Source organism: Fringilla coelebs (assembly GCF_963513975.1).
Source record: "Fringilla coelebs genome assembly, chromosome: 2".
NCBI classification, from domain to species: Eukaryota; Metazoa; Chordata; class Aves; order Passeriformes; family Fringillidae; genus Fringilla; species Fringilla coelebs.
Genome location: NC_140029.1, coordinates 95,031,045 through 95,052,449, shown reverse-complemented (window position 1 = coordinate 95,052,449; position 21,405 = coordinate 95,031,045). Strand labels below are relative to the sequence as shown.

The 21,405-nt window shown below is 40.1% G+C and overlaps 1 protein-coding gene across 1 annotated transcript in view; it reads left to right on the top strand.

Annotated features, from left to right (window-relative positions):
• GRAMD1C (GRAM domain containing 1C) overlaps window positions 1-21,405 on the top strand; it is a 51,353-nt gene that overhangs the window by 7,901 nt on the left and 22,047 nt on the right. Inside the window, 4 exon segments of the mRNA XM_084227193.1 lie at window positions 9,570-9,654; window positions 12,382-12,485; window positions 14,251-14,346; window positions 15,495-15,575. Of these exon segments, the coding sequence (XP_084083319.1) occupies window positions 9,570-9,654; window positions 12,382-12,485; window positions 14,251-14,346; window positions 15,495-15,575 (366 nt within the window).

The window sequence follows — 21,405 nt, the reverse complement described above, 5'->3', positions numbered from 1 at the left end:
TAAGTTTGTTTTAGAAGTTGGTGTATCACAGGACTTTGTAGTTATATTTTGATTTGCCCTTTTCCTTTTTGTTAAATTTTCATGGGGTAGACAAAATTACTAAAATAGAACAAAAAGAATGCTCAATGCTGCATTTATGAAGTCAAGAAAGTAGATGCAGATCCACAATTTTCCCCTAAAATGAGAAGGAGTTTGGCAGTTAATAACCTTTTGAACTTGACTTGTGCTAGTTCTGGGGAGGCAACACGAGATGTGGTTTCTGGTCAGGGGCGTTATAGGAATAGTTTTACTACCAGGTTAAAAAATGTTATTGCCAGCTAGGGAGGTGTTGATGAGGATGCTGAATAAATCTGAGACTGGGACACCTTGACTCTTAAAAGCAGTTTAATTTCTAATTCAGAATTGAGGAAGATGTTTGTCCATGGAAGCGTCCAATGCTCTTGAACTTTTTACTTAACTTTCATATTTAAAATCAAAGTGTTTCATCCAAAGTCAGAGGTGCTTGGTGGCAGTTATATAAATAATTATATTTGAAACTGAAATAGTCAGCCTCATTGCTAATTGCAAATGTCCACACTCAGGTGTTCAGTCAGCTGCAGATAGCGTTATCTTATAAACAGGAAATGCACTTAAAACAGTCTATGCTAATGCTATTTTGAGAGCTGAGTCACACTGGTACCCAGGCTCTGGTAAGGCCTTTCTGAGATCGCTTTGAATCCTCTCACTGTCTTTCTGATGGAAATAAATTGCCAGTGAATATTTTTCTGTATGGATATACTTCCCAATATTTTGCTGCCCTTTCAGAACAGGAAGATTCCCCATTATATATCCTGTCTTTGCTTTGGGAAAGCAGAAGAGTTACCTTGTTTTTCTGGTGAAACCAGTTCCTGCTGTTTACATATGTAGCTGATCTTGCCAGCAGAGCTGCAGGTCCTCCAAAGCCACCACGCAGCTAGTTGCACAGAGACAGCTACTTATCCTAGCCAGCAGCCGGGGCTGCAAAATGCCTGTAAATACAGCCTCTTTTTGTTCCATTATCTTCTCCTTTCAGACTTTCAGATTGAAATCCGAGTGATGACAATGCCTTGACATGCATTTTTCTGTTTCTTCTGTCAGTTTCCTCAGTAGGGCTGTGCTGGGAGAGGGCTCTCTCTTTGCTGCTGACTCCATGTAGTTAGTTGTGGAAACGTAGCAGACAGGTAAGGCAGGTGGAAAGGGAGAGCCAGTGCAAAGAAAGCAGAATAGGTGCATGGTTGCTGTTCCCCTCTCAGAGCAGGCAGAGATCTGCTGGGCATGCAGAACCCCTGTATCCCTTGCCTCAAAGTGCTTCTGAAGAGCTGAGCTCTGGCTGGCTGGTAATGTATACATTTTGGGGAATTTGGGTGTGCATGAAGCATGCCCTGATGTCCTGAGCTCCTGCTCTGAACCTCAGCCTGACTTAAAACAGGGGACAGTGGCTGAGTTTTGTGTGAGAGTTGATTTGTCTCCATACTGAGCTGCCAGGTGCAGATGTACTCTTCAGGCTGGTTCATGGATTGTAGCCTTCAGCGATGCAGAGACGAGAGGTGCTAGGCATTAAGTACTTCTTGCCAAGCTGGTGTTTCCCTGGTGATAGGACTTTTCCTCCACTATTCCCTTTGGGACTTCTGTGAACTTGAAGTGATTTATGCTACTGCAGTCTGCTTCCCAAAATCAGTTTTGGTGATGGTGGTTTTAGATCGGAGCTGGGAAGTTCTTAAATGTCACCCCTGCATAAGTTTTCTTTGCCCAGTGGCTGCAGTATTTGCGTGCCTGCTCTGCAAGGCTGGGGTGTTTCAGCCTGTGTTCCAAACCGGCATGCAAACCGAGGCTGGCAGAACGCTAGCTAACACTGCTGGAGGGTGGCCAGCACCAGCTCTGAGCAAGTGGGTGAGAGAGGGGGGAGCTGTAGAGGCTTTGGCGAGGGATTTGTATGGTTTGGAACAGGCTGCAGGCAGCTAGAGGAGGATGTGTAGGGGGTGTGTGTCTTCTGACTTTACATGAGCTTCATGCCTCAGTCAGTTTTATTCTGAAATGGAACATATGCTTTGCTCTGCACTGTACGTGGCAAGCTAGAGATTTTTATCTCCAAATCAGAGTTGTTATGAAAGTACATTGGCCTCACTGGTAAAATGCTTTAAAACACTGACTTGCACAAAAGAAAGTACTGAATACTACAAAACCATTGCATCAGAATAAGCAGAGGATATTCTCAATCCAAGCTCTTGTTTTTCAGGAAAAAATATATAGTACTAGTAATGCCAGGAGGCTTTCTTATAATTGATAAGAAAGTTATCAGTTTGTTTCCCAAGCTCCTTCAGCTGAACCGTATTTCAGTGAAATGGGAAAACAAGCTAATTCTGGTGTGACCTTGAAGGAGAAATTTGTGAGAGTTCCTCACACGTTCTAAACTGAAATACTCTATTACAAAATTCTTCCCAGTCTGTTCTACTGTTTTGGTTTGTTGAGTGTTTTGATTTTTTTTTCTTTTTTTTTTTTTTTCTTTAAAGAACATGAAAAATGTAATCTCTAACTGGTTATGTAACTCAAAGTTCTCTGAAGAAATATCTTTATATTTTCAACTCTAAGTCTTTTACTTTTCTTGGGAAGGATGCCAGATTTTAAAATTCTTCACAAAAACGTTACCTTTGTTATAATTATATAACCTGATGTTAGCAGTGTAGTATTTCATAGGATGTTAAATTTTCCTGTCTGTCAAAATCATAATTGTAACAACTTTAGCTGTGGATTTTCGAGGCCATTTTTCAAGCCATGCTTCACCATGTTTTGATATTCATACTTATATAGGTGAAGCTCAAGCATGAGACCTTCATTCCTGCTCTTGAAAGAACACTGTGATAGTGAGGTGTGGGAAATGACCAGGCCTTCTGGTGAGCAGTATTCCAGCTCAGCCAAGTTCATCTTCTACATGGGGAAACACTTGTGATCAGTTCTCCCTGGTCAGTATTTGACCAGAACTGCTTTTCAGGAAAACAGGCTTTCACCATGTGCCAGGTCAGTGCTGGCTGGGTGAGACCGATGTCCATCTCACTGGGTGAGAGCTGGGCTACTCCTGTGGGACACAGTGCTTTGATATGCTGTACCCAGTCTACAAAATAAATGGAAATAGTCTTCCTTTCAGAAACACCTCAGTCACTTTCTTGACACTGGGTGTCAAATGTTTTCTGAGTGGGTATCCAATATTTCAGCAGCTCTCCATAATGAAATAGTTCTGAGGAGTTTCTCTCTACATGGATTTTTGGAAGCTCCTGGTGTTAGGGGTAAATCATAATCTGCCTGACACGTTCAGTGTGCCTGCCTATGTGAGAACTAGTTAATAGTAACTCTCATTTTGGGAGAACTAGGGACTCTGTCTTTAGTCTTGTTTATGGGGTCTCATAGGCTTAAAAAACGAAAACTACCACCCCTCACTCACCTATTCACAGCAACTTTCCCCACCTCCAACCAAAGTAACTCCTGGGAGATACAGTAGCTGGAGTATTTGCTAGTGACCTGTATTTTAATATCCCTTTCTTTAAATTATACATACTGTATTTCCAACAGAAGAAAGACATACTTTCACCAAAGTTCTTCTGGGTGCCACTGAAGGAGATGCTGTTGTTTTTCTGCTCAGTCACTAAGAAATGTTAAGAGTTCCTTTCTCTTTCACCTTCCACAAAGAAGAGGGGGGCTGGGCCACAGGAGTGTGGCATAATGGCTTTAGTGCACAGCCCTGTGCCTGCCAGTGGCCCTGTGCTTGTGAGACTCCCCTCTCCCACAGGTAAGGGTGAAGGAAAAAAAGCATATCATGAATATAAGGAGAATAGCTGTAGCTCCCTAAACATTTCCCCCTCCCGCTGTGACTAGGAGCTTGTTCACATTTCCTTGAGAGCATGGGAACTTTTGGAAAGCAGGCTACTAAGGAATACAATGGCTGAGCAAACCCTGGCAACAGTTGCTTTGTTTCCTTTTTTTTTTTAATTGGTTGATATGTGTCTCATGACCTATCAATTAAATACAACTGTGTGGATAAGCAGATGTGATCAAGTATCTCCTAAAACCAAAAAAAACAACAACAACCAAAAACTCCCAAACATACACAACACCCCTCCCAAAACCAACAAAAGTGAACCAAAGTGCCCAGCATAGTGTGCACAGCACAGTAAGTCACCCTAAGTGATGTCATGGTCCTGTGAGTAGTTCTTTCCCCATGCAAAATAAATGTTTTTGTCCTTCAAGAGAGTAAAGAACGTATATCGCTGCTAGTAAAGCTTTTGAGTACTCAAAGATTGAAAATTGTTCCTAAACAGTTTTTTTGGTGACTTTTGTCAAGAAGTAGTTAGTGAAAATAGATCACTGTAGCAGAATGGATCTGGACTGTTTATGTGTGACAAGGTGAACTGAAGAAGTCTGACACTTCCAATGTACAGCCTAGTGCTTGGTGTCAGGAGAAGTGGGAAAGTGTGCCCTGTAACTGCAAAAAGAGAAGACAGACTGGTAGTCATGTGGATGTGAGCTTTCACTGTGATTCTGTGCCTAAAAGCAATCTATGATTCAGATTTATGTTTGTGGTAATTCCTGCAATGCTACAATCCCGCTTTCAAGAAGGACACTGAAAATGAGAGGATTCAGAAAAGCCGGAAGAACAAGTCTGAAAAAGAACAATCTTTTTGCTGCTAGGCCTGAAAAGCTTAATTCCTACCTCAGAAGGAGATATGGAGTAACTTGTTTACAATCCAAAAATAATTCACAAAGAAAAGATAAAGTTAACCAAATATACTAGCAGAAGAACTATCCATAGGTAGGATGGATTTTTCCATTCAGAGTAACTTTTAATTTAAAAAGGTAAAATATATATTTTCTTTTTTTCCAAAGAGAAATTTTGTCTTTGCAGCTCTACTTTTAAAGCCAAAGAGCTGTGGCTAGTGTATTATAGATTAGATGGGATGATTAATGAACTTTTGTGGACTGAAGAAATGGCTCAACGTTTCTGTGATGGAAAGGCTTGTCAGACCTGGTACCTTTTACAGGTGAGAGATCATTTCAGTGTGCCATAGGAAATGTTCCTGTGTTAATAAGGGAGTCTGCCTGAATCTGTCTTGGAATATGTGAAGTCTCAAGTTTGTCTGCCTTACGCTGTTAACAGCCCTGAACAAAAGCCTCATTTAACTTGGTTCTCATCTCCCCTAGTGAGGCTTTAATCTCACTGAAAGTGGGATCTTAGTATGTTTGTTTAGGTTCTTTTGGGGTTTTTTTGGTAGGTTTGGGTTGGTATTTTTCTCTACTTTTATTTCCCTATTTTTCCCTATTCAGGTAAGTTTGAAGAACATTTGCAGTATAGAGGAGTCTTGTATAAAATCCAGACTTCTCTCGACTGGGTGTTGTTATTCTGGAGGCTGTGTTCTTTTTCTTTCTCCTGATGCTAAGAAGGGTTTTATATGTACTTGAATAGGGAAGAAATTCTTATTCAGTAGAAACCCAACAGCTTTTGCCAGAATACTTAATGTTTGTTTTAATATGCTAATGTAAGGTTAAAATGTACTTTTATCCTAACCTTGCTAGTACCTCCAAATTTGTTTTTGACCGTGTCTAGAAAGTTCATAGGAAAGTACAGGTCTTTGGGGAATAGTCAGGTGATCTTTTATTTGGGGTTTAGAGTTAGTGTCTTGGATTTAAGTGTTGTTAGAGGAGCAAAGCTTTAAGTTCCGTGTGCCATATTTTGATGGTTAAGTGAGGCTTCTGAGCATAAAAGGAATGGTAGTTTGGGCTGCTTGCTTATAGGCTTCTTTGATTCTGGGACCCTGAGCCTGTGGTGATAACTGATACGGAGACTGAAGCTCTGTGGGAGGCATCTCTTGAAATTAGGTGATCTGAGAGTTATTACCCTACTGATAAGTTCAACTTACCTGTGATCTCAGCTGTTGAGTTCATAGCTGCATGTCACAACTGTAGAATGCAAATTGTCAGGTTACCTAGGTTTTGTGGTGTCTCAAAACAAAGAGAAAACACGAACAAAACAAATGCAGAATTATTGCCGTCATTAGTGATTATTAAAAAATGTGCACACCATTCTACTGAAGTTGATTGCTTATTTGCATGCTTAGTGATATCTGCAATCAAATAATTTCCTAATGATTAGGATTTTTGCTGTGCTCCTGGGAGAAGGTGTTGCCTAATTTTCCTCCGCAGTTTGCTAAATGGCTCAAATTGTTTGCAGTGTCTACACTTTGAAGATGTAAATGTGGAGGGAATCTGTTTTTTAAACAGGCTTCTATCCTATAAATAACTCAGCTTTGTTCTATTTAAGTTTACATATTTTTTCTCTGGAACATGACTTTATATAGTTGAACCGTCCATTTCCAAACAAGGTATGAGAATCATTTGGTTATGTGTCTCCAGTATCTGGTTCTTACATAACTGTCTTCTGTAAAACTTTCTGGTTGTCACTGAAAACGGTTTTCTGTTTATGCTATCTTACAGGTTTCTGGTATATTTTGTGGCTTCAGATGAAAAATGCTAATAAGTTGTTCGCTGCGCTTAATAATTTCCTTGGTGATTAAATATAGCATAACCATAAATGCCTAAGATTACCTTCAGGCCAAGTGTTTGCCTGATGATTTATAATTAAACTTAGAAATGTGTGTGTATTAAAAACAAATTGCTGTTTTCATCTTGTGAGTGCCATGTTCCAACCTGTTTTATGCCTTTCCTCTTTTTATATTTGGTGCTAGATTTTGTAACTCAGAGGTGGCAACCTGCTTCAAATGCTGCCACATGTTGGACATTATAGTAGAGATTAGGAGAGATGCTGTATTCATAATGTCTTGTTTTCTTCACTTTAAGGAAGTTGAAATTGCCATTAGTGTTAAAATTGCCCCTCTTGTTTCCCAAGTCTGTTGAGGGATCTCTTCTCAATCACCAAGCCACCTACTGAGTAGTTAAAAAGTAGATATTTAAGTGAGCTAGTTTTCATGCAAAGTAGGGAAAAGATAAGGTTCAAAAGTTTCGATGTGCTCTCATTTTTCTGCTGATTAGATAAGGATTCAGAGCAGACCCTGTGTCCAAAAAGCTCAGTAGAAATCTACCATTAATAAGGTTTTCTTATAGTCCAGTCACTCATGACAATGCTTCTATATGCCATTAAGGGTTTCTAAGACAAGTGGTAGCAGGTTTTATGCTCTAGAAAAATTTCAGTTCTAAGTAAAACTCAGTATCCGGAGTCTGGATTCTTGGAGCTGTTGAACTGGCTGATTCATGCACTAATATAAATATGTCTGTGACACTATGATGCTCTTTTTCTTTGATTCCTTTTGTCTTATAACCACAAAAATGCTGAACTTCAGTGTAGCTCTTATCTCTTGTATGCATCATGTTTGAGAAACTACATTTCTCCTTAAAAGCATTGCTTCCTAAATCATGATTTCACAAATTGTGACTTTCATTTTCCTCTCATGGCAAACCAATTCTTTTATTCCCTCTATGCTGGCATTGGCAATAGACACCCCCAGACTTCAGTCACCTGAGGTAGGACTGTGTGTAAACCATAGGGGCTCAGGAACTACAGGTGGAAACTTGACAGGTGTGAGTTAATTTTTTATTTTTCCCTATGCCTCTTTTCAGAGTAATTGCAAAGAACGAGATTTCTTCAAAGCAGTGCAGATACTGGATGCCTTTTTTTGATGATCAATTAAAAGTGTGCATTTCAGGGCTGGATGTTGCAAGCCAAGAAACCATAGCCCACCTACTTCCACAGATTACATGCTTTCCAGGAATGTTGTTTTTATAATCACAGAAATAACTGAAATATAACTGGAGGCATTACAGGTTAGAGGAGACATGTCTAACATGTTCCTCCTTAGCTACACCCAAACCTTTCATGTTTATTTTTCTCAAAAGGAGAGGGGTGTCCTGTATTTTCTGTCTCCACCCCATGCTGCCTTTTTGAATTACAATGCTCAGAATATCAATGGACAGCAAATATGTACTGAAATAGAGGTCAAACGTATAGGCTTTTTTTTATTCATGGTAGTAGAAGGTGAATTGACTTATTTTTTAAAAGCTGATCTGTCAGAGCAGCTTTGCTCTCTCGCGTCTTACATGCACGTAAACCCTTGACTTTGAGGTTGCACTTGAATTTGCACTTCTTGTGGCCTAAGAGCTCAATTCTCAAGTATAAGATGCCAGACAATTGTAAGATCTAAGTGTAGGGTGGTGTTCAGTGAACTTTTGAACTGCAAGAAGCAGGAATATCCTAAGAAAAAAAGAGCAAAATGTGGGAATCTTGAGGAAGTGGGAGCACTGTATTTGTTCTAGTTTATTAGAAGGCCATCAAGCTGAAGATAAATCTGCTTTTGTCCTGGGGTTTTTTGGACAAGCACATACATAGTGGAAGAGTAGTGACCAACTAACATGCTGCAGGAGTGTGTCAAAAGTAAGGTCATACAGTCAAAAGTGGTTCTTTGCCTCCTTTCTTCCTTCTTCCCCCATCCTAAATATAAATAGCAACTAATCTTATGGTGGAGATGGGTTTAATGGTGAATGTCAAGTTTTGGAGTAATACAGATGCTCAAACAGAGAATAGCATCCATGTGCTTAAGATCTTTAGAAAGGTTTAAAAAAATAGTGTGAAAGAGGCTTTTGTAGTATATTTATACCTGGTTCTAGGAACACTTAAAAGTGATTTCCTCCTGTAATAGTTTTAGTTCAGCTGAGTCATGGCCTTACGCAGCATTTAGTTAAGATCACCTCTAAAATAAGTGCCCAATATCTGTTAAGAAAAAAAAATATGATCCTCTTACAACTGAAAATGAATAGTAGGACTTCTATGCAGAATATTTTCTGGAGAATGGGCTGAAGCTCTTCATTTGAATGGGAGCAGGCACATTTGTGTATAGGAGTAAGGAGGTAAAGTCCATCAAGATAGTCCTCTCTGCTGTGAGTTTACTGCCCAATTTGAATCTTAAGAAAATCATGGACAGTGATCTCTTTAAAATGGGGTGAACTGTAGAACATGACAGAAAATCAAGATGCTGCTATTTATTCTTACTGGAGGAAACTATTACCTTTGTTCCTACAGGTCTAGTTACAGCAACTGTAGAAAAATCCAAATTGTAGTATTCCTGAAGTGGTACTCCAAGTAGACATTGATGTTCTCTGTTGGGCCCTTTTGTTCTATTGGCCTGCATGGGGGCTTGATTTTTTTCCTGTCACCTCTGTGTTATGGCCTTGCTGCCTTTCACTTAGTCTGTGCTAGAATATTTAGACCCAGAAGGGCTCTCATCCTCTTATGGGTGGAGCAGGTTGCTATCATAGCACTGTAATGCCTTGTGACTGGCATCTGGCCTGATACAGGGAATAGTTTGGCCCATGCCAAATAAATACTCTTACATAAGTAAGCATAAAGTTACCGTGATGATCACATTTAGATACCACCTATTCTTTATTGCTCTTCTGAGGTTCATTTGTTCTTCAAGATAAAATTACACATCCAGTATGAAGACAGTTGATGGCTGAAAATAAATCTGTTTGCATAACCTTTTTCTTTGTTGCAGCTCTCAAGTTCCACTTACAAATATAGGAGTGAGGAATTCAAGAGACAGTTTTCGCATCTGCCAGACTCAGAGAGACTCATAGTAGGTAAGAAGGAATTACAGCAAAAGTCCTTGTCTTCTGTTTGGTGACTTCAGATTGCAGTCGTGTCAAAGCATTTTGTGTTTTTTATGGCAAATTCTGACTACAGGTGATGATAACTCCCTATTCTCCTGTCTTTGAACTAGCATGAAATGCCTTCAAGGAAAGCTAGGTCCATACTCCTCTCTTCTACTGCGTGCTTTGTGGAAAAAAAAAAGGGATGTTGTTTCTGAGACCTGATAACTAGGTAGATCATCCTTAGAAAAAGCTTTCCCCTTGCTCCCTAGAACTAATATCCTTGCCCAAGGCACCTTGATTAATGTGACTCCTGGGACAGAGTGACACATGGGTGGTTGTAATTTAAAAGACTATTTTTCAGATGAATGGGAGAGGAAAGAAGCACATGTCAGAGAATATCAAACTATGATGCATAACTTTTCTCAGCACTGAAATATTCCTTTTCCAGCTCTGTTTCAGCTCTGCTGCAGAATCCAAAGAAGGCAACCCTACCTCCTTTGCATAGTTATGCACCTTATTCCCTTCTTTATCACCTGCCTGTGTTGTATTTATGTAACAAATACACTGTATATTTTCATACAGAAGTGGCATTGTGACTGTTCCAAGTTCATCTCTCATTTTATGCAACTTTTAAGGAAGTGAATATTGAGGGGCTGTTTAGTGTATGCTTGGAGTATGCAAGCAACAGCTCTGAAGCTCTTAAATCCCTGTGTCTTTTTCCAACCTCAAGAGGCAGTTATCCTCTGAAATGCCTTATACATTTTTAAAATACTTCAGTAGGGATGTAAAACAGATGGAAAGGGTATTACTTCAAAGCATTGTTTTGATGTTTCTCCTTCCACTGGATTGATGCAGGAAGCCATGGAGCAAACTCTGAAGCACAGTTTCAAAGAGACTGCATAGGATTTAGAGAAAGATTTAGTAATGGGTTAATCTCAATCTGTTCCATAAGAAGCAAAGCCAGCACTTTCATAAAAATTTCTTTTACCCCATAAAAAGCAGTGTTTCCTTGAAAGGACTTTTTGCATCCTCCAAGGAAGGAGCTCTTCCTTGGCTTGGTGTAGAGAAACTTGGTACAGGCTTTACAGTGTTCCAAGAAGCCTTTGCTTGCTGCTGTTCATTAAAAGAAATGTTACTGCTTTTCTTTTTAAACCAGCTGGTAAAAATGCACAACTATTCCACTGTAATGAGCACTGTATATAAATATTATATAAAATAATATTTTCTTAAAATGAAAGGAATTACTTGGACTGTCTAAATGGGAACTTAAAGGAGTGCTATTATAATTTGGCTGAAAATGTTGTTTTCAAGCAACATATTAAGTTACTGGTTCAGAAAACTTAACAGGAGAAGTACTAATCTCTTCCATTTGTTTTCATAGTCTCTTTTGTGTAGGTAGGTCAGAGTGAGATTGCTCATCAGTTGCCCAATGATGACCTTTGTAGCTCTTCTAAAAACCACAGAGGTCAGATGCAAGCTTCTTAGTAATGCTCTCCTCAAGTCCTTGACTTCAAACTCCTGTTGTCTTCCTCTGTCAGCATTTTGGTATCTGACAGTTCTCAAACATGCACTTAGTTCTTTAGATTTAAGCTTCTGTAGTTCTATTTGTAGTTACATCTCCAAGGGCTTGTATACATGCCTCATTCTTGTTACAAGGAAATTTATTTCTGCTTGATTATTTGAGGAGGAAAACGCTAGAGAATTTTAAAAATCATAATAAAAGCTTCTGTAAGTGCCGATTTAGCTTGAAGTTAGGATGCTGGGGACTCCTGAACTTCTTGATATTTGAACAAGAACTGTATTTATTATGTTCTTGTAGTACAAAAAAATCAAAATTCTGGCTCAGACAATACCAGATATAAATCTATTAGATACCTCTAAGGGTAAAATCACTAATATATATTGCATCAATACATACATTCTGCGTATTTTGTGTATGTTAGGTAGCCTTCTTTAGGTTGGACCTCCCCAAAGAGCTCTATCTTAATTATCTAGCAGCAGTTCTTCTGAAAATTCCTTTTGTTTGAATCTTCAGACTCTGAAACTGGGAAAGCTCTGAGATTTTTAAGAAATACAACTAAATCCTCTGCTCTGGTTCTTAATTAGCAGGTATCTGATGGTGGGTAATTAGAAATCTATTTCTCAATTAGGGGTGTTTCAGTCAGAGACAGAATCATAAAAATGATAGTCAACTTCAGGAAACACCCCCTGCCTCAAGAACTGGATAGCTTCAATCTGCCTGTTAGTGTCTCACTCTGCAGATAGTTTTAGCTAGTGACAGGATCTGTTTAGTAGAAAACTATTATCTTGCTGCAACATATGAACTACTGTTATGTTGAGAGTATAATCTGTGGTACTATAAAATGTTTGTGTATTCTGTTGTTTAGATGCTTTGAAGTTTGACTAATGAATACTTCTCCCATGTACTTCTGGTCTTGCCTGACGCCTCTTCTCTGAAAACCTAAGATAGTGCACAGGGGTTGATAGATGGAATGCTGTCCTCACATGGATGTACCATCAACTCTGGCTTTGGGCTGCTCCCAGAGCAATGGTCTGGATGCAAGCCAGTACAAGTCTGCCTTTGTAGACTTCTTAAAAGTGAAAGAAATGCCTTTTTATTGTATTTTAATATCCCATTTCGTTTTAGTTAACAGGTTTGGGTCAGCTGCGCTGCAGCCAGTGGCTGAGTAACTTGCTCTTGCTCTCTGTACACAGATTATGCCTGTGCGCTCCAGAAGGATATCCTGCTGCAAGGACGCTTGTATCTCTCTGAAAACTGGCTCTGCTTCCACAGCAACATTTTCCGATGGGAGACCACAGTAAGATCTCCTAGCTCACTTGGATCCTACCTTTTCCATGTCCTATCCTATCAGGATATAGGATTAAAGTCTCTCAGATCTCATCCTGTCAATCTCATACTAGTAACTCTGGGCTGGAAAGAAAGAGCCTGCATCCCTGAGTGGAAATTCAAATCCATTATGTAAAATAAGAGTAGCAGTGGAGACAACTGAATGCTGAAGTAAGCCCATTCAGTCTGTCATTCAGCATAAGAAGTTTAGGAATTATGCTAAAGCTGGCTATTTACAGTCCTGGTAATGACAATTTGCCTTTCCTTACCATGCAAATTGTCCTATAAAGGAATGTAACATGTAACATCCTACTGTAAGTCCTGGGACATGACATGGTATGTGGTGTTGCCCTATTCAAGAACTCTCCAGCATTAAACCTTACTTGACATAGCCATGTAAATATCAGTATCTAAGAATAGCTGAAGGGAATTGATAAATGACTTCTGCAAGTCCTCATATTGTGGTCTGTGGCTTTTGAACAGTACGAGTAAAGGTAGATATTTGTGATATGTTGGCTCTTTATTTCTGTGAGATTAGGTTAGTTAGTTTAAATTTCTTCATTCAGATGCAGTTGTTGCATCTGCTGTAGAACTTGCATGAAGCAGTGAATAAGAAAAAGATGATGTCCATCCTCTGTTTGCTAGGTTATGTCAAATTGTTCTATGAACTATGAGACTGCTCACAATTTACGTCAGTATCTCACATTTGAGGGCTCTGAAATATACAGGACAAACAAGAAATAGCTAGTGTATTTAAGCCCATGAGGGGCTGTAGAAATACTTAACTGAAAACCAAGCTTAATTTTATCAGATGGATTTGATGATTGAATATATCTTATTTTAGATGTGAAATTAATTAAAAAATAAACCCATTGGAATTATACCCTTGAATGTATAAACTGTTCAAAGACTGACTGGGTTTTTTTTTTAATCCAAAACGGCATGCATCCTGGTAACCTGCTTCTGCCTGTCTAGCAGGGTGATATCTTCAGCAGTACCTTTAGGCAATCTGAGCTCATCAGCTACAATGGTACAGCCAAGTTTGGGACCTCATTAGCAGGCTGTGTTGTTGTAAAGAGAGAGGGAGTAAGTGGAGAACTTCCTGTTCACACAGGAAAAAACAAGTTAGAGCTGTATGTTCCTCCTTTCTCTATGCTGAATGGCAGCACAGCCTTATATTCAAGAGAAGAGGGGGAGCAGCCTTGGAAGGAAATGGCTTCTTGCAGCCAGTCAGACCATGTTCTTCTAAACAGAAACATTTCAACTACTAATATACAAGTGAAACGTGCCTAGGCAGGAAGAATTTCTTGCAGTGACTAGACTGCAAATAAAATTTTGAAAATTGACTATATTGTAAACATCTGTGAGATAGTCTGTTACTTGATCTCTCTCATCTATGTCCTGCTTTATAGCATTCTGATCAGGTTTGACTTTCAGATCTGTGATTTGTGTTTGGTTGGGATTGCGGCTGAAGGAGTGGAAGAAAAGCAGAAAGAATCACTTATTTCCCTAGTCCTAATGTGAAAGAAGAGGAGATGACTCTTAAGTCACCTCAGCTTCTACTTTGAAATGCTTGCTGTTAAAACAGCAAGTGGAGACAGTAATTGCCTTTGTGATCTCATCTGAATTGCATCCCAGGGTTTGGGGTTAGTTTGAGTTCTTCTTGCATATTCTGTAACTAACTTTTTAGTCATAAGTAATTTTTAATATATTTTATTAAATGTGTTTCTGCTTAGATTTCTATTGCTTTGAAGGATATAACTTTCATGACAAAGGAGAAGACTGCTCGTCTCATTCCAAATGCCATACAAATAGCAACAAAAGGAGAGAAGGTAAAATCTGTTTTTAAATGTATTCTTGCTAAATGATAGAGTCCTGAACACAGCACTTGTTCTAGTCTATAGTTGCATAAGTACTTCTCTGTCAAATGCTTAAATGTGATTGGGATCAGAAGGCAGACTTAGTCTGCCTTGGTCCCTGTGCATGTTTGCTTGATAATTCAACTCCAGTTTGACTGCAAAATCCTTTAGTGGTGTTGATACTGTAACCAGAAAGTAAAAGTTTGTCACCTATTCAAAGGAAAACTAATTCAAAGCATGAATTCAGAATGTGTATTCTTCATACTGCAAAAGTATCCAAGTCACTGGATTTCAAGTACTCCTTGAAGAAACTACTGAAAACATAAGGACTGTGATGTCATGGGTTTTGAGTAATGGAGAAATTTACCCCAGAACATATGCTGGGAAATGAAGTTTTTGAGTGTGTATTTAAAAACTGAAAAGCATGATGCAGAGTCTTATGTGTAATACACTTTGTGATTGGTTCTTCTATAGATGCCTTGAAAATAATAATTCTTGGCAAAGAACAGAGCTTTCCACAGTAAACCTGAAGCTGTTCTTTGGGAAGCAACTGTGATTCATCATATTTGGCTGTTCCCTCTTAATTCATCCAGTATTAACTTTCATTGACAAGGAAGATAGACCTATTTGCTAAAAAAACCCCATCTTTCCAATAGGAAAGATTTTAATACTTGAAATAATGCATATAATTTGATCTCCTATTTTAATTATTTTAATTTCACATCATCTTGTGTGAAAATGTTAGTAAAAGGCTTATGTGGCAGAAGAATGGAAATAGCTGTGGCCTGTAAGAAACAGGCATATGTGTTTCTGATTTATTCAACCTTCTTTGGGAAAAATTTAAGTGTGTTGAAGTTGAGGAGGAGCTCTTCCTTTATACCAAGGCTAGTCACATGGCCAGAAGAGCAAGTGTCTTCATTTACTGTGTGGACATTGGGGAAAGTCATCACTGAAAGTGATGCAAACTGTGGAACCTGAGGAATATGACCCCAGGTTTGTTAAATGTGAAATGAGGCAAGCTGTTACTGATGACCTTGGGATATCAAGATACAAGGAAGCATTCTGGGATTCCTGAAAATAGTTACACTTGAGCATATGTTTTACCTTGTTTTTTTCTGCAGTTTTTCTTCACGTCATTCAGTGCAAGAGACAGAAGCTACCTCAGCATCTTCCGTTTGTGGCAGAATGTGTTGCTGGATAAGGTAAGTTTATCTACAACAGTATCTGTGGTTGAGCAGCCAAATAAACTTTTTCTAACGTAGACAGATATGCCTCTGGAGAATGAGAGACTAGAAGTTAGCTTTTCCTTTCTGACTTAGAATTCTAATCTGATGTTCTGCTTTGGTTCCTTGTACTTTAGATCACAGACGAAATTCTCATCTTTTCCTTCTCAGACTGCCACCTACAACTCTGCTGTTGAAGGAGCATTTTGTCTTTGCATATTGGTTGCATGCTTCTCTTCACTATGAGCTCAAGCATATGTTACTAAATTGATATGCATTTGCTTCACATTTTCTGTGCCTAATTTGTGATCAAAAAGGCAAGAGGCTTTCTCAGTGAAAACTTCAAGGAAAAAAGGCCAAAACTCCTTCTCAGATAAGTTAGCTGAATGTTTGCCAGCCAACTCATTACAACTCTGCTGACCTTGAATAAATGCAACAAAGGCAGGCTGTATGATATGGAAGTGTATTTTGGCAACTTCAGCTAGTTAGTTTGATTTATATTGCAATTTGTGGATGCTTAAGCTAATCTTTCTAAAAATTGACACATTTGCAGAACATCATGACAGACAAGACAATTTTTTTGTAAGAAAGACAGTTTTTGTAAACCAATTCCTTCCTGTTTATGTTTCTCATTGTTTAAATATTTCAATTCAGTTGCAATTACACACCGAAATATCCATATATAACACTGCAATGATCCCCAAAGGTTTAAAGCTGTTGTACTACTTACGCATAGTAGCTACACTTTTTTTCTTTTCGTTGGATGAATTTTAGGGTAGTCTTTTTGTCAAAAAAAAAGTGCTGAAAATAAAGGGAAGTGCTATTTAAGGCAAAACCAATGTTTCTTGCAAATCTCTTGTCCCTCAAATCAAATACTATTTAATTGTCTTGAATCCAGCCACAATATACTTTGTCACCTTTTGACTGGAATGGGCAACTAGAAGTAACCTTGCTTTCTTTCTTGTGCAGAGTTTGTCAGAAATGGCAGTTATGTTATTCAGTTGATTAGTTTGTGGTGCTGGAGGGTCAGTGTATGGACATTCAGGTATACAAACCTATCCTAGAGCTGGAACAGAGGTAACAAGCTTTTTACTGTTCAGTATTAGTTTTTCTTGTGTTTCTTCTCTGACCTGAAATGACTGTCACATTAGGATCGATTTTTCACTTGAGAGCATTAGCTAAAGGATAGATAAGAAAGCAGGAGGCATGAACTGCATTCAAGATGACATGAATTAAGCCAGCAGGTTTTAGGAAACAGTGCATTAGAGTAGCCTGGGAACAATCCTTATTATTTCTATCAAATCTTGCCGTTAGCTTGCTTTCATCCTCACTGCAGTATGTTAAAAGATAAATCTGTTTGTGAGAATTTCTGCATGGGGTTCTCAGTTGTAAAATGGAGCATGGTCATGAGGTGTATGTAGGGCTTGTTAATGTAGTATGTTTGGAACTATTATTGAAACAGGATTTCTGTTAGGTTGAGTTGCTACTTTTGAAACATAGTAATGACTTCTGATTCTCTGCTAGAATGTGTTTGAGTCACCTGTCAGCCTTCTTTATGATATTCTTTACTAGATAAAGCTATAGAGGGGCACTGTGGAGTTGAAAGTAGAAACTGAAGTTTATGGAGCTGGATCCACTGACACTACTAGAATGGCAGCTGTCTACTGAACTAATACTAAAAGAGAGCCCTTGGTGTTTTCAGTTTAGCTGTTTTCTCCCCACGACTCCAATGTCAGGAACAGCATACATTTGGAAAATGTCCCATACACCTGAGGCCCTGCCATGGTACACAGTGCCTGAGTGTGTGGAGTTTGGTGTTCCTGGCTTCAGTGATCAAAGGGATGCCATCAGAATTTGTAAGGCTTTTGACAAAAAACAAATCTCACTCTGGAACCAGTTCCAAAAGGAGCTGGTTTTAATGTTTCCTCTGCCAATAGCTAAATGTTTTGAAGCCTGTGAATAGCTTGTTTATATTCTGGAGCACATCTGCTAGACCTGGAGATGACATCCAACAGTTGTCATCATGATGAAATAAAGTTATCAGAAATATAAATTTTACTATAGGTGTCACAGTGCTGGTTTGCACCACCTGACAGTGAATAATCCCCAATTTTCAGAATTTGGAATTACATTTGCTTCAAGTCATGGTTGTGCAGAGGTAAATTTCAGTACCTGGTTTCTTCAGCACTTCTGGGCATAGATTTTGTGTTCTGAAGTCTCACCTCTGTGGAGTGACCTGTCTGCCTTACCTGATTCACCTTAAGCTTTCACCACCTGCAGAACTTGTCTGTGGGGTCAGCCTCATACCCTTTCCCAGATCTCCATCTGGTGGCCATTCTGCCTTGTCCTCCCAAATATTGCATGTCCTAGGTGTTTGAACAAGTAGTCCTTTGATAAGTCTGCCTTTCTGCTAGAAGTGACTTGCACTGCGCAAGAGAGCCAGCAAATGGTTAATGCTATTCTTTGCCCAAACTTACTTCATCCATCAAGATGCTTTCTCCCAGCTTCGCACCACTGCTCTGACAGGACTCCTAGTCCCCTTTAGCTCAGTTACAATTTTGTAGCTCATAACTTCTTCAGACCTTGCTCAGAATACACTGTAGCGTGTTTGGTGCTCTTCAACTTTAGCTCCTCTGCAAACCAGGGGGTACTTTCTTCTTAACATGGCTTAGGCTTTTTATTCTTTAAATGTCCATGCAAAGACTTTTTTCTTTGAAGGAAAATTCCACTTTATTTTTTTTCTGTCCCTGTTGCAAAACATGTGCAGACTGAGTTGTGTAGGCTTTTACCTTGCCATTGTGTTTTAAATGATCCAGCATCATGGAAAATAAGGAATCATTAATGCAGGTCTGGAAGAGACATGACACCGGTCTTGATAAAACAGATAGCTGCTCCCACATCCACTGCAGCTTTCAATAATACTTCAGTTTCTAAAATCAGCCAAAAATCCTATTTTGCAGTGGGCTTTCCAGATTGGTACAAGGAATTTATTCATGCTTGCTATTGACAATAAGAGCAGTGCCAGTCACAGTTTTGCTTTATTTTCCTAAACCTTACGGGTGTCAAATATCCCTCAAGTTTAAGGGAGAAGGAACAAATTAAAATGTAATTAAGGCAGGTCATTCAAATCCCAAACAAACACAGCGCTCCTTATTTCTAATGGAACAAGATCTTAACTTAATCGGTCTCAATTCCCATGAGTCCTCTGCCTTAGAGTTGGATTTATTTTCCTATTGTTCTTCTTATGCTTTGCTGGGTAGAGATTTGCACCTGTCTCCGGAGACATTGTAGCAGGTAAGTCTAGAGGTGTGAGAAGGGACCAGAATTTCTGATCACCTGGGCTTCTTGCGGACAGCAGTTCTGCCTTCCCCAGCAGTTTTTCAGGGCAGGTTGTGAAAAGAGAGATGTTTATTTGCACCTTTGTGTACAACAAGATTAATTTAAGAGATGAAAGAAGACTGGGTTTGATTCTGAGCTTCATGTTTAGGTAATTAGAGGGAGAGTTTGCTGTTTCCCTCCCCTGCTCTGCAGACAGAGTTCTGTATCAGAGTTGCCTGGCAGAAGTGTGATGTATGGTGAGGGCTGTCTCTTTAGTCAACCTGTATGGCAGGTCTTGTTCTTATTTCTGCATTTGTCCATAGAAGGTAAAAATCATCAGCTTTGCTTCCGTTGGTGGTACTGTGTAGTATTGCTTCTGCCATGACACCGCTTTGTCTGGCATGAAGCAAAGTATTGATGATCTGTGCTCTGCTTGAAAAGACAAAAGTGTGTCCCAGCTGCTTCTTGTAGCCTTTGTTTTTGTATACAAAGAGCACTGAGGAAAAATGCAGTGTAGACTGTCACCTAGAATGGGCAAAGAAATTAATGTTTAGATTTTGCCTTTCAAGCTTCAGAGCTTCTCTAAGGCATCCTCTCAGAAGCAAAAGTCTGACCCAGAAAATTTATGCCCTTCTTTGTTTTCAGAATTGACTCTTTCTGATACAATAAAGCAAGTCTCATTTGATCTTGGCTTGTGGCCATTAGGAACTTATTATAATATCTAGCTGAGCTAGGAATAATTGACCTGAGTGGGAGAATGCTGTTTTAGAAGCAGAAGTTGGTAACATTGCTTTTACAAAACAACAAGGAAGCAGCTTTATAGATTCCTTTGTAGAAGCTGAAAAGCTTCTCTGCTTTCCTCGAACTATTGAGCTGACTGTAAAAGGGTGGACTGATTTGCCCGTAGACAGAATATACTGGTGAACTTAATTAGCAACATTAGCTCTGTGCCATTATGACTGGGAATCAAGGCATTGGCAATTTTGGGCAACAGAAATGAAAATGGCTTTATTTCTGTCCTTTGATTCCTAGTTGGAAGGTGTGCTAGCTAAAGATTCACCTCAGTCGTATTTTGAAACCATGTAATGCCCACCCCTGTTTTTGGCCATTTAATAAGAACAGCTGTAGGTAGTTATTTGTGGTTATGAGTTTATTGCTTCAGAAGACAGAATGCCTGGGGAAGGTAAGGCCAGCTGTAAGTGGATGCATGTGTTTCAGCGCTGCATTGCTCTGTAGAACAAACCCCCGTGCAGAGGGAGGCTGGCATTAGCTGCTATGACCCTTGCTTTATAGCTGTGTGTTTTGTGTTTTAATGTTTACTTTGCCCTTGCTAGGATTAAATACCTTGAAACTGATCTCTGCCAATAGAGTGCTTGTTGCCAGCTGCTTTTTGAAAAGCCCGAAACCGTGTTATGCTGGAAAATAACCGAGGGAAAAAGCCTTCCTCGTCTCCCCAGTTGGGCTATTTGTCCCGGCCCTCGGGGGGAGCGGCTCCCGTGCGATGCTATGCAGCGCGGGGATCTCGCAGCGGGGGCGAGGGGGAAGCGGGATCCTCGTGGGGCCCGGCCCGGCGGCGACGGCCGAGATTGGCGCTGTCCCGCCTCGGGCCGGCGGCGGCCGCCGAGGAAGGCGCTGCCCCGGCCCCGGCGCGGGCGGGGGGGCGGCCCCGGCCGGGCCCCGGAGCCGCCGCCCAGCAGGAAGTGGGAGCGCGGCGGCGGCGGCTCCCGGCGGGAGCGGGGCTGTCCGGGAGCGGCGCTGCCCCGCGGGACGCGCCAGGTGGGTCGCGGAGCGGGACGGGGCGCGGGAAGCGCCGGGGCTGCTGCGGGCACGAATTTACATCCTGAGCGCGGGTCAGCTCCTCCGTGCCTGTCTAAAATTGCGGGTGCTGTAACTAACACTCTACAGGTGAAGCAAGCGGGTGGAGAGGATCATTTAAAGGCCTTTTAAATAATGCAAGGGTATTTAATGTCATCATTTCATGCAAATAGTAAGCACTACTTGTGTTACTGCCTCATTAGCACAGTCCTGTTCCCTTGATCAATATGGATGGTGGCCGAGGCACATTTTCCAGTGTGGTGTCTCCTGTTTTAAGATCGCTAGTATTGCTCTCTGAGCTCTGTTAAATACCAAAAGCTTTTATTTCCTTTCTTTCTGGTGTTTTTTTTTTTTCGCCCCCCTCCCCCATTCCCCAAGCCCTTTACAGCCAAGGTGGACTTTGAAACTCATTGCTTACTTTGCAGATATGAGTGTGTCATACTACTTCCACCTCCAAGCTTTCCTGATGATTTAAGAGAGCTTAAATATGTCTCAGTAGGTGTGGGAATTCGTGGAACAGAACAGAGATATTGTAGAGCAGGAGAAGACTTAGCTAGTCCTCAGTCAAGGTAATCCTGAAGAACAGCAACTACTTTTCATTATGAGGATGGTGCTACAAAGTGAGGATCTCCTCTCCTATCTTGGCAAAGTGGACAGTTGGCTGACCTAGACACCA